Here is a 13,825-nt window from a genome sequence, read left to right as displayed (position 1 = left end):
CACAGGCCTGATGGCCTTGATCCATCCTACTGAGTCGCCTTTGCTCAGCAGTCAGGCTCAAGTCCACCAAGGAATGAAGAGATATCTCCTGAGGGAAGCTGGTGAGACTCAGGGAAGGCTCAGCTCTGTAACTCCTGTGGTGCTGCCAGCCTGGCCCCAGGAGGCCACCTAGCCACTGTCAGATTAAACCGGATCTTGAGCAGGACAACTAACTGGCTGGGCTTGCAAAGTAGAAAGAGAGAAGGCAGCATGAGCTCCGGTCTTTTGGTGTTGGGGTGGGGAGGCTAGAGTGGAGAGGAAAAGGAGCTGAAGCCTTTGGGCCCACTCAAGTTGCAAACTGACTTTCTGTTCTGGGTGAATCTCCCCCAAAGCCTTCCAGATGGGTGTGAAGTGAGGGATATGCTGAGGTGATGTATGAAAAGGGATTGTATGCCTAGCACCTTGGGTGGCAGTGATGAATAGATCCATATGTCTATGGCACACACAGTTGCCTTTATTTGCATGTATGTATGTGTTTTTTTGTGTGTGCACGCTCGATTCCCCATTGCTTTCCAGCCCCTTAGGAACAAGGATTTATTTATGGATTCGGTGACAAGCCGTGACTGTTCTATCATGTGCCAGGCCATGTCCTGTACCGGATGTAGAAATGAAGTGGCCACAGGAGTGGTTCTGGAAAGCTCATTCTAGTGTAGGGAGCTGTGAGATGCATATAAACACCAGCAATGCACCAGGGAAATGGATGTTGCTGCCTGCTAGTCATCAGGAGGGCCACTGAGAGCTCGCAGGTACGTGCTTCTGGTGGTGTCTCTTTAGCGGCTGAGCAACGCAGGCTAAAGAGGGCTGAGAATCTGCTTGCACGTCCAAAGCATGGCAGGAAGAAGACGAGTCAGGTCTCCCCAAATCTACAGCCGACTGCTGTTCTGGGAACCAGGCCTTCTGCGAGGATTTGAGATGAGGCCTCTGTGAAATCTTTCTGCATGAATGGGTGTCTCCCTCATAGCATCACAGAGAGGAACTGGAATGACTGGAGGCACACAGCCACACTCATGCTGTGAGTCTTAAAACCCAGCCCCAAACTCAGTATGCAGTGAAGTCTCTACTAAGAAATCTGCAACGTGCCCGGGGCGTATCGGAGACAGTTCTTTTCTACTCCACGTAGTCTGCACTGGAGAGGCCAGGCTGAGGCTGCAAGCTTGTCTTTAGGATGGTCATCAAATGCCTGGCACATGAGGCTTCTTGGTGGTTCCTTTCTTCATGGGCCTCTCAGTGGAGCAGCTGCTTGGATTTCCTCCCAGCATGGTGCTGGTTACTTCTTATTACCATTTCTAAAAGGAGCAGCAAGCAAATTAGTTCACTTCTCTACCATGGAAAGAGACCACGAATGGGGCCTCTAGGAGCCTTTGGCCACTGAGTCCTGCCAGAGCTGAGTCCACTGGAAACTGGAAAGTTCTCTCATTTGGGCAATGGAATACATGGGAATCTCCCCGGGGAGGTGCTGCTGAGGGTCTGAGGAAGACCCCAGAATCCAGCGGGTGGGCAAGAGAGCAAAATGGAAGGGGGCTCACCCAGCATTGACTCTTCTGGGAGCTGGCTGAAGAAGGATGGAAAACAGGAAGGAAGGAAGGAAGGAAGGAAGGAAGGAAAGAAGGAAGGAAGGAAAGAGGGCAGGCAAGCATTGACTCAGAGAAATCATGGGTTTGTGATAGGAGATATAAGCAAGTTTATGTGCTAAAACAGAACAGCCTAGGATACTACCAACCTTGAAGGCCAACAAAAGATGGAGGCCGGACAGGGGGTGGAAGGGGCATTACACCTGCTCCTCAAAGTCACATGGAGAAGGGAAAGGATGGCCTAAGTCAGACATATCAGTAGCAGGCCCCCATTGATGAAGCTAACTCGTCTTCAAATGCTTTGTGTTCTAACTCATTTCCTCCACATACCAATCTTTAAAGAAGTTCAGTCTTTGCTACAGTTTGGATGTAGTTTGTCCCTATCTAAATTCATGTTATAACTTGGTTCCTAATATATTTCAATACATAAAATTTGAAGGCAGTGTGACCTTTAATAGGAAGAACTTAATGGGAAGTGATTGGGTCCTGAGCTTGAAAGGATTAATGCTGGTCTCAGAGCAATAGATTAATTCCCACAAAAGCTGGTTAGGTCCCACGAGGGTGGCTTGTCATAACTTAGCTTGGCCTCTTTCAGTTCTCAGGTCCTCATACCATATGAGCTCTGTTATACACACATCTGTCAGCTGCCATGACTGGGTACAGCGACATTAGGAAGGGCTGGTTACCACAAGGCTTCCCATAAGCTGTGAGGAAAGGCGGGCTGCTGAGGGCCACTGCAAGCAGCCCCTCTCTGGGAGAGCAGGGCTGAATGAGGCAAAGCTATGTTCAGCAGCGGCAATCAAAGACTCTGGATTAGAATGTTTTTCTCAAGTTTAGGTGTTGTATTTGAGACAGTGGGGCTGGCTCTTGAGACAGTTTTGCTCTGAAGCTCCTCTGGCCAGGAATTCACCAGGTAGTCCAGGCTGGCCGTGAACCCATGGCAATCCTCTTACCTCATCCTCTAGAGCAATGGTTCTAAACCTGTGGGTCTTGGCCCCTTTGGGGGTTGAATATCAGATACCATGCATATCAGATATTTACATTACAATTCGTAAGTAACAGCAGCAAAATTATAGCTATGAAGTAACAACAAAGTAATTTTATGGTTGAGGGTCACCACAACACCACAACATGAGGAACTGTATTAAAGGGTCACAGCATTAGGGAGGTTGAGAACCGCTGTTGTGTTCAGATGACAGGTGTAAGACTCCCAAGTTGCTTCTTTGGTTTTATTTGTTTGTTTGTTTTGCCCCACAAAAGAAAAAAATTTCCTCCCAAACTAAACCTGCTAAGCAGCTCTAATGCCTAAACAGACCATGTCATACTTGTGTAGGGCAAGGTTTATGATCTTCCTTCTCCACTCTTAACTTTGATGTCCCTGTCCCTGGAGTGACCGTTGGAGACCCACACTGGGTTACCACAGGACCAACCTCATCGTCATGAGGACATCTGATAGCTGCAAGGTGCTTTCAGGAAAGGTTTGGCCAAAGGGGACAGACAGAAGCTTCAGACCCAGGACTCCATCACCCATCTTTCCCCTGAGGGGTGGAAAGACCTGAAAACCCTCCCTAAAGGAAAGTGAGAAAGCAGTAGGGCCCCAGGTACGATGTCAGCTCCTGGCAGGCTCAGACAGAGACTTGAACCTGGCTGGGTGGCCACCATTCCCTGAGAATAAGCAAATACTGTTGTTGTTGTTGTTGTTTTGTTTTTGTTTTTGCCACAAGTGCCAGCTCCGGGAAGAGCTGTCATCACTTGCCATGCTGAGCTCTTCCAGGGCCTTCTGTGGAGCTGTGCCTTGTCAGAGTGGCACAGCTGAGCAGAGGACATCTACATCTACTCTGCCGAGTTCCAGAGACTATTAGCTGTAGTCATATAAAGAGTCTGCCCCTACTCAGGGCTTATGTTCCTCTCCTGGTGATGTCCCATTCTCCATTCAGAGTCAAACCAAATCCCCAGAGAAACAAACCATTCAGGGGCAGGAACCTGGCTTAGGGTGACCAGACCATCCCAGGATAGGAGTGCAAGCAGATGTGTTTCTGCAGCTCAGGTAATGTCTGCCATACATCCCAGGGACTCTCAGCCCGCTGGCCCAGCTCCCAAATTCCTCCCATTCAACTATCCCACCCCAGTTTCCTCAGTGTCCCATTTCCAGGCCCCTGCACTGCTCTGGCTCAGGAATGAACCATCTGGTCTCTGCAAATGCAATCTAACAGGAGGAAGCAGGACAATACAGCATCTCATCCTACAGCTGCGAAGGAGGTTAATGCGCAAGTGACCTGGGACTGTGGGCGGAGGGGATTTAAAGATGAAACAGCTTAAAAGCCTTTGGGGAAAATAAGAAGGGAGAAGGGAGGAACACAGATTTGGTCTTTTTCTCGTTTAAAATCAGTCCTACCAGGGTGTGATTATATACAATGAAATCAGCGCAATCTAGGGGCATGGTCTGATGTGCTCCGACAGCCGTCTGAAGTTGCGTAACTACTGTCATTAGCAAGATGTAGAACATTTCCATAGCCCCAGATGACCCATGTTTCCTTCCCTGTCAGTCCTTCCTCTCCCGTGTGGCTGACACAGACCCTCCGTCTGGTCCTGTCGCTGCCTTTTCTAGACTGGCCTTGGTTTACTGGAGCATGTTGAAAATCCATCCATGTTGGGGCATGTGGGCTGGTTTCTCTTTACAGAGCGTGTATCCCACCCTACAGATATGTTATAATTTGCTTGTCCCTTTAGCAGACAAATGGGCATTTATACTGTTCCTTTTCTCCCCTACTATGAATATTTGCTGCTATGAATAGTTTTGTGTTCTTATGTATTTTTATCTTAGGTAAGTACAATTGAAGTGACATATGCCCAGAGTGAGTTTAACAAAATGCCAGACTGCCATTTTGCCTTCATACTAGAAATGTAAGAGAGTTCCAGGAGCTGTATAAATGTGTCAGCATTTGGCACTGTGGTCAGGAATAAAAGACCCACTGACATGGCCTTCCCTATCATGGAGTGCCTTTCTATTTACTAAGTACTTTGTACTTACTCTTCTTAAAAGCCCTCAAATGCCCAGATGTTGCTGCTGGCCTAATGAAACTATTGAGAACTTGGAGGCCTTAAAAGATGAGTGACCCATATGAAGACATGGAGATTGGGATCCATGTGTGGGGACTTATGGTGCCTTCAAGCTGTCCTACAAGCCAGCCTGGCATAGGATGATCTCAGTTTCCACAAAAAAAAAAAAAAAAAAAAAAAAAAAAAAAAAAAAAAACCTTATAAATAAGGGGGAGGGGACAGGGCCATAGCCCCTGAACCAGACTGTTCACTTACTACTGTACCTTATCTACAACCTTGCAACTGTAGTAACTACTTTTCCTGTTGTGCTGACCAAAGACTGGTAGAAAGTACTTATGAGAGAAAATGCTTATTTTGACTTGTGATTTCAGTGGGTGAGGGGCCAGCCCATCATTCCAGTGGAAGGATGTAGTGGCAGGAACAGCTGAGCTGGTGTCTATGGGATTGCTTGCTAGAGTTCCTTACATTGCAGCCAGGCCAGGAAACAGGGAGCAGGGAACTCTGGTTAGAACCAGAACTGAGTAGAGTCTTCACAGGCCTGCCTGGAGTGACTTTTCTCCACCTGCTGGGCTCTATGTCTAAAGTGTTTGCAGATGTCCACAACAAGGGCCAAGTTGGCAACAAAGTGATCAAACACATAGCCCTGGGGGGGGGGAGAGGTATTTTACATTCACACTGTAACAATAACTTTGGGCAAGTCACTTACCTTCTTTCTTCCCTGTAGCTACAGTGCAGGGCAAAAAGAGTTGCCATAAGGAAGGAGATAAACGTGTAAACTTGACATATCACTGGCAGTTCACCAACACAATGCACCTCAGTTTCCTCTTCTACAGATTCATGAGGAAGTTGTGTTGGGGTTTTGTAAAACTGAATAATAGTGTTGTAAAATGTTTATAAGCACACCCAACAAATAATATAAAGTGATAAAGCACAATTATTATTATTGCCATTTTCACAATTATTCTTTTCCTTCACATTTTATCATGACTTCTCTGTCATCTGTCACTTGCTTATCATCTACCATCTGTCCCGGTCACCCAAACCTTACCCTTTATCTACACTTTCCCTGCTTTTCTGCTGATGTCCCTTTTGTGGTCAAGGACCTGTGCTCCTGACACATAACATTCGGTTATTGTGTCTCAGGCTGTGTCAGATTCCATCTCCTGTGGTTTTTATGTTCTCCGAAGTTTGGGGGAGTGTTAGTAGAGTATCCCTAATGTAGAACCTAAATTGTCTGCTGTGTTCCTCATGACCACCCTGGGGCTGTGAGTTCCAGAGAAGGAAGGGCCACAGAGAGAGACCCTTTCCCCTCACAGATTCCTTCTCATCTTAGTGAGAAAGACTTCTTTGCCCCCCCTTTCATGGAAACCAGGGCCTGCCCAGATCAGGGGACTTGGAACATGACCTTGGACAGGGGGACAGATCACATCCTCCAACTCATTGTGGACTAAACAAAAAAGGAGCTGCGGGAAGGAAACTAGAAGACTAGTCATAGAACAATTCTAGACACATTGTCTCTCCATTCTGGGCCTCAGCTCTCACCTGTAACAAGTAGTGTAATATGAGCTTTCTTTGTTCTGGCAGGTTCCACGCCCTTCAGAGCCCCAAGTGAACACACAGATGCCATATTAATTATGAAACTGTTGGCTGGTGGCTTGGGCTTCTTATTGGCTAACTCTGTCTTAATTATTAACCCGTTTCTATTAATCTAAGTATTTCCACATGGTCTTATCTTAACAGAGAAGGGTCTGGACCTCTAACTCCTTTGGCAGGCTACATGGTGAATACTCCCTGCCTATCCTTCCCAGAATTCTCCTTTTCTTTAGTAGCCCTGCCTATTCTTCCTGCCTGGCCACTAGCCACCCACCAATAAGAGAAATAAAAAGGACTTCCCTCACCAGAATGGTTAGAGTCAGACATGTATTTTTCCACCTCATTATTATTCCTCCTCCTCCATCCCTCTCTCTATAGGTGGGTATGTGTTCACATGTGTGTGCACATGTACATTTAGAAATCAGAGGTTGACATTGGGTATATTTCTCCATAGATTTCCATTTCTTTGAAGTAGGTTCTCTAACTGAACCTTGACCGGCTGCCCAGGGAGTTTTCAGGGAGCCTCCTATTTCTGTATGCACTGGTGGGGTTACACCTTTTTTGTTTGTTTGTTTGTTCGTTTGTTTTTTTTTTTTTTTTTTTTTTTTTTTGAGATGGTTTCTCTGTGCAAAGGTCCTAACTGTCCTGGAACTCACTCTGTAGATTAGGCTGGCCTTGAACTCACAGAGATCCACCTGCCTCTACCTCCTGAATGCTGGAACTAACGGCATGTGCCACCACTGTCTGACTGGTGACTATAGCTTTTAAGGAGTGCTGGGAGGGCACCTGAACTCAGGCCCTCATGCTTGGATGGGGAGAACCTAACTACTGAGCCACCATCCCAGCCCAATATGTTCTTTGTTGACCTTTCATTCATTCTTTGCACACATTAGACATTGAATCTGTGGTCTGGTACATGCTAAGCCTCCTTCTCTTGTTGAGCTATGCCCTCAACCCTTGACCTTTTACAATGCTATGTTAAATCATTAATCTATAATCATAGGTTATAGCTAATATCTTTTTACTTAGTAGATTCAATATAAAAACCATATGTGACACCTGGAATTAGTATTTGTGTTGGTTTCTGACACTCTCTATTCCCATCTAAGTATATATTCGGTTTTAATGTATTTGCAGTAATAGCATAAGCACAAATTCATATTTGACTTTTTTGGTTACTGTTACACCAAGCATTGTTCTTTCTACTTCTGACCTCTTTTCCCCCCAGCTTCATCTGCTGCAGTAGCCGAACTTAACAGCTTAGTTTGCACTCATCAAACAGGAAGTACACATGTGTAGGATTTACATTTGGGGGATGTCCTAGTTTGCATTCTATTGCTGTGTGCAAAAGCAACTTGAAAAAAGGGTTTGTTTGGCTCAGACTTCCACACCATAGTCCTTCATTGAGGGAAGCCAGAACAGGAACTCAGAAAGGAACCTGGAGGCAGGAACTGAACCAGACCATGGAGGAGCAGAGGAGAGCTGTGTCCCAGCTTGCTTCTTGTGGCTTGCTCAGCTTGCTCTTCTGTGCAACCCAGCACCACCCGCCCAGGTGTGGCTCTGCCCACAGTGACCTGGGCCCTCCCTCACCAATGATTAATCAAGAAAATGCCCCCACAGACTTCCCTGCATTTTCTCAATTTGAGGGCCCCTCTTTCCAGATGACTCTGGCTTGTGTCAACTTGACAAAAAACTAACACGCTCAGGAGAGGAGGTCTCCATTTCTAGATTGTACTCTATACTTTATACCAGATGTTCTCATTTAGCCATAAGTGTGGACCCCCATCTACAGACCAAGAGATAAAGTGCTGATTCTTTTGGACAGGCTTATAATTACAAGTATGGATGAAGGCCTCACAGTTTTATCCATTCTTCACTGCCTGGGGAGTTGCATTGTTTCTAGCTGTTCTTTCTTCCAAAAAAGCAATGCTTAAACATTTGGAATAAACACCTTTCTGAGAAATATTTGCATCCCTGTAAGCATAAGAACCCAGAAGTGGTATTTCTGGATGAGAAGGCATTTCCTTTTTAATTCCCCCAAGCAGCTATAAGAATTCATACCTAGTCAGGCAGAGCTGAGAGCCACCCACCCCTATCTCCCACAGAAACACCAATATTGGGAATTAGCCATCTTGTTAGTGTTTGCCCATCTCATGGATGGGCCATGGTACCTCTGTGCTACATTAATTTGCATTTTCCTGGTCACAAGCTGTGTAGAATAGCTCTTCAGATATCTGCTGACTCTTTAGATTTTTCCCTCTGCCCAGGACTATTTCCACTTTTCTGTCTTGGGTTTGTCTTTTCACTGAAAGTGTACTGGAGCTCAGTGTTAGAAGAATATTAGTTGGCAGAAGAGCTGAGAAAAGCAATTTGAGGCATGAGAGGTTTATCGCGCTTCACAGTTTTAGAGGTCACAGTCTACCATGGCAGGAGGACATGGTGGCTGGAGCAGCTTAGACCGTGGTTGTGGGAACCTGTGTAAATTTGCAGTGTGGCTTTATTCATATGCTGGAAGCTCAGGAAGATGACAGAACCAGAAAGAGCTCCCAGGTACCCAGCTCTGTCGTCCATGCCTCCTATCCTGAGGGTTCAACAACCCTCCCACACAGCATCATCAGCTAGACCAAGTGCTCAAGCACAGAAGCCCATGTCTTCACGCCTTCTGCCGTACGTGGCAAAACACACCTCCCCAGTATATTGCCTTTGACTTATAATAGTATTGTTTTATAGCAATAGGGTCTCAACTACATAGCACTAGACAGTCAGTAGTGTGTTGTGTAGCCCAGGCTGGCCTCAAACTGGTCCTTCTGCCTCAGGCTCCCATACACCGAAGTGCCAGTATATCTTTTTCTTAATGGCATTCCTGTTCTCTGTTTTGTTCAAAACATCTCCCAATTCATAAGCTATAGTTCTGTTTCTTTCAGATTTGTTTCCGTTCCATCTTTTTTCATAGACATAGCTGAACTTTGTGCTCTATATAGATCTCTGATGTCAGAAGGTAGAGACTCTTTAGAGGTGCCTGGGATTCCAAAACTGCTCCTGGGAGGTCTTTGAAGTGGGACAATCTCTGTTCACAGTGATTTAACTGTTCCCCCTTTGTAAGGAAAGCTTTGATTCAGACAATGCACTCTGGACTTAAAGGAATTCTGAAACCCTCTCTCAGATGAGCCAGCATCCTTCTAGAACTGACATTTTCTGACATAAGGGAGAGTTGGCAACAGGGCAAGGTAACTTCAACCTATAGTAAGGGTAACAGAATCACAGCATGTTAGCAGGGAAGGGACCTTGGCAGCCTGGAGTTTATAAAGAGCTCTGATACTTGAACCTCTGCTAGATCCCATGATTCAGAGTCCCCGGAGTGTGGGAGCTAGGCGCTGGTATATTCTAAACTCTGGTGGCTCTAACAGGCAGCTAGGGTTGAGAGCTGCTTCATGCCCATCACAACCCCGTCAGTACAGTGCAAGTTGTCTCAATAGAGCAAATAGATGGAGGCCCACAATGGTGAAACATGAATACAGCTGGCCACCTAGAGTTCCAGCTAGAACCCACACTTCCACTTCCTCATTCCCATGAGACATCCTGGTGACAGCCCTGAACTTTCAGGGGACAACTGGAAAGGCATTGTGAGTGACAGGCTTTGTTATGGGTACAGAGTCTTCATGTCATAGGTGTCTAGACCTTGTTCTGCATCGCAGGACTTCTAAGAAACAGGGTCAGAAAGAACTAACTAGGATGAAAGGCAGCTCCATGAACAGAGAATCACAGGTAGGGCCCCTGCTGGGACGCACACTACAGTACAAGAGCAGGAAACCAGGCGGGCTGTGCTCAGGACCAGCCTTTCAATTTGTCCCATGAACAATTGAGAAAGCCTGGATGGACAGAATATGTGCTCTGCACACTCCTCCAGAGCAGTGTTTGGTCACCTGGGGTTTCTGGGGTTTCGGGCAGGGAGAGGGCAGCCAGGTTTGGGAGCAGGGAGATGCTGAGGGGTCTTGGGAGCTAGCTCAGCCTGCCTTACCTTCTCTCCCTCTCTGCTTGCAGGAATGAGACCGTGCTGCACCAATTCTGCTGTCCTGCCGCTGACACCGAGCAGAAACCTGCCTGCTCTGACCTGGCTTCCCAAAGGTGCGATCCGGACCTTCCTCCCTCCCCTGCCGCCCTCCTTCCTCTCTGAGCCCAGTTCCCAACGCTAGCTGCTTTGGCTTCCTGCTAGTCTTGTGTGGTCTGTTTGCTTTTCTCTGCTTCCCATCCTCCCATTCCTCTCTCCTTCCTCTGGTCCTAAGTGAGCGATTGGATTCTCACTTTTCAAGGTCATTGTACCCCATTGCTCCAATCCCAGCCATGTTCCGATCTGCTTGTGTAAATTGTGGACTTGGCAAAAAAAAAAAAAAAAAAAAAAAAGAGAGAGAGGTGAATTTGACTTTGCATTTATGCGTATTCCTTGTGACAGGGTGGCTGGACTCAGGGGATGCTCTCAACCCATGCACTCTGCCTGGCCCTCCTGCGGGCAGATGCAGTCTTCCTTCCAATCTTTCTCCTTCCAAAAAGGAGACTGTCTTTGATTTTAAGGGTTCCTCAGCCCTCACTGAGCTGGCTGACGACTGGAGGGGGAGGGTAGTGGTAACATGGCAGGGCTTGGCGTCACTGCCCTGTGCTATCCTCATTCTGTCTAGGCCAGCCACAGTCCCCCTCGCCTCCCATGGCCTTTCCTTGTGGTCCTTGTCATCATGCCTGCACCACGCCCCCGCCCCCACCCCCCCACCTTGTGCTGTTTTAATGTCACCTCTCTCTGCCTTTGCTCTTCTCTCCGTCTCTGCTGATGTCTCTTCTCACACGTGTCTGTCCTTCACTCGTATTCTGGCCCCTTCTCAAATCGCCAGACGTGGGGATTACTTTAAATCTTTAATATCCCTGGCCCTCAGTTTCCTCAGTCCATTTAGTAAGGGTGGCTCTGTCTAGGAAGTAGCATTAACATGGAATGAAACATCACTGATCTCTGAGTTGCTCAGGGAGGCAGAACACGCATGTGATCCTCCCTGCAGTGGGTGGGTGGACAGGGAGGTTACATGAGTCACCGACAGTCATGGCATAAATACCAACACCTGGACTTGAACTTGGGACCTTGAACTCACCGTTTTCACATTTGAGATTAGATGATTCTATAATTGTGTCCCCTTTCACTCCTTGGGAAGTGATGAGGAATATTAAAAGGCACGTGCGTGCACAGACACACACACACACACACACACACACACACACACCCTCAACAGCAGGCCACTGGGGAAAGGACAAGAGGAGGTGGGACCAACAGAGGGCCGAGCAGTCAGGGCCCTTAAGCTCAAGACCTAGGAAGGGGGGGTCCCTGAAACTGACCAGGCTGGAGGGCGTGGGGAAACAGAGGAGAAGGGCCAAGGGTACCCTGGTCTGTGTGGTCTCTGTCACAGTTGGGCCTGAGTCCAGCAGTGTAAGACACACAGGCTCACTTGGATGCTTGAGAAGCCTTTGCCTCCATCTAGTAGGGCACTAGGATAACACTAAAGAGAAAAGGGCTCCTCGGGAACTTAGGAAGAAAAGTCGTGGGAGACACAGGATGAGAAGAGATGAGGAAAGAGGAGAGGAGTAGAGTTCTGGGAGGCGCACAGGTGACCCTGCTGGAAGCGACAGGGGCCCTGGTTCCTTGCTGTGGACCGATCGCCACTGCTCCGGCAGCAGAGGAGTGGGCCTCCCGCCTCATCATCTCAGTTTTCCGTGAACATTGTGCTGGTACTGTCTAAGTGCAGGGCCTCTTTGGGGAGAGTGGACAGGGAAGCTGAGGCCGAGGTGGGGCGGACTCTGCCCCCCCCCCCGCCTCCCTTCCACCCTCACGCTCTTCCGTGTTCTGCAACATGGCTGCCCTGGAGCACCATACCCAACAGCAGCAGGAAGCAATTCAGTACCCTTCCCTGTAAAGGGTTGCTTTCAAGGCTTGGAGCGGATGCTAGGAAAACCCTTCTTAGTTCCCAGAAGGTTTGCTGGGTCTTTTCTAGAAGTCCAGGCAATGGGCTTAGAGACCGGAAGTGCTGAGGGAAAGGGCGAGAGGGGGCAGGCTCTCAGCAGTGTTCCAGGAGGGCGCTGCCCTTTCTGCATGGGACGAGCAGTCATCCCAGGCCAGTGGTCGGTCTCCGGATTTCAGCCGTACTCCCATCTGTCTGGGTTATAGTTTCCCATGGTCTGTTTTATCTGTTGGTCAGATGACAGACAGCTTCTTGGATCCTTTGGGGAGACTGCTCAACAATTCACTTGTCAGTTGATCTCTCTGTTGCTGGTTTCTGGGAAAACTCCAAACTAAGACAGGTTTTTTCTCACTAGACTCACAACATCTGTTCCTGACCCCTGCACAATCCTTTGTCCTTTTCCCAGGACCAGGCATCCCACCTCCACAGACAACACACTTCCTGAGAGTTCACCAAGACTGTGTCAAGGTCCAAGGTCAGGCTGAGAGCCCAGGGTGAACAGGCCTGAGACTCTGGACTGCCCCTAAAATCCTTGGCCAGACCGATTTCCTACCAGCTCTGTCAGTCTCCTGGAGACTTCTGGAGACAAAGCAACTGGTCTCTACAGAAGGCTGCATGACAGAGAAGCCAAAGCCAGCCAGTAATATATTTTAGCCAATTCTGGAAGCTCCTCCTCTGTCTCTGCTTTCCAGCTGAGGTCAAGGTCAACACAAGTTTGTAGCAAGTCAACCCCTCCCCCCCAACTCCATACTGCAGGGCCAGGCCAGGGATCTACCTGCTTCTTAAGTCCTGGGCTCTTCTAGGAGATGCAAGAGCAGTTTACCTATCTGCTCAGTTTTTTAGCCGGAGGCTAACACTCTAGACAGAAAGCCACAGGGTCTGGGGGACCCTGACAGGCTCCCATACAAGCTAGGAAGCCCAGTCATAGAGCAGGGATGACAACCCTCCCCAGGTCCCCTGGTAGCTGTGTCAGGAGCGGTTCTCTCTAGACCTAGAGCCTGCCAGTGGTGTCTTTGAAGAGGAGTGACCTGAAAGTGAGGCCAGGGACAGGCACGAGGGAGCTGGGTGCAAAGAAGCAGCTGTGGCCCGGCAAAGGGTGCCGAAGCGACATGAAGCGGCAGTATTACAGTGGGTACCAATGAGACTGACTCCACACAGCTCGGGCTGTTTTAAACAGCCTGTGTCTCTGCTCTGCCAGCATGGGGAGCCAGCGGAGCCCCAACTCAGCATTGCTGTGGCCAGGCAGGAAACAGCAGCTCTGTGCAAGGCTCTCCCTTTCCCACCCCCACCCCCTGCTGGGGACCTGGTCCTGGCCCCTCCCTACCTCCTCCTCACTACTGTGATGGCAGGGCTTTGCTCTGGGAACTGAATAAGCTTGTAATTGCAGCTACAGGCCCAGTGACATTCAGAACAATGGATGACCCAAGAGCTGGCCAGCCGCCTCCCAGCAACTCTCAGATTTGCTGCCCACTCCTCTCCGTGGGTGGTAATGGGACTAGATGAGGACAATTGGCTTGCTTTAGAGCAATGGAAGGTGGGTTGCAGGAGAGGCAGATGGCAGAGGAAACC

The 13,825-nt window shown here is 48.4% G+C and overlaps 1 protein-coding gene across 1 annotated transcript in view; it reads left to right on the top strand.

Annotated features, from left to right (window-relative positions):
* Nucleotides 1-13,825, top strand: part of Iqsec3 (IQ motif and Sec7 domain ArfGEF 3) — a 92,257-nt gene that overhangs the window by 18,402 nt on the left and 60,030 nt on the right. The window contains exon 2 of the mRNA XM_051203706.1: nt 10,305-10,388. Coding sequence (XP_051059663.1) covers nt 10,305-10,388 — 84 coding nt within the window. The remainder of the gene's footprint in view (nt 1-10,304; nt 10,389-13,825) is intronic.

The sequence above is a fragment of the Phodopus roborovskii genome, unplaced genomic scaffold (genome assembly GCF_943737965.1).
Source record: "Phodopus roborovskii unplaced genomic scaffold, PHOROB, whole genome shotgun sequence".
Classification (NCBI taxonomy): Eukaryota; Metazoa; Chordata; class Mammalia; order Rodentia; family Cricetidae; genus Phodopus; species Phodopus roborovskii.
The sequence above is the reverse complement of the archived record's forward strand: the minus strand, read 5'-3'. Positions and strand labels throughout refer to the sequence as shown.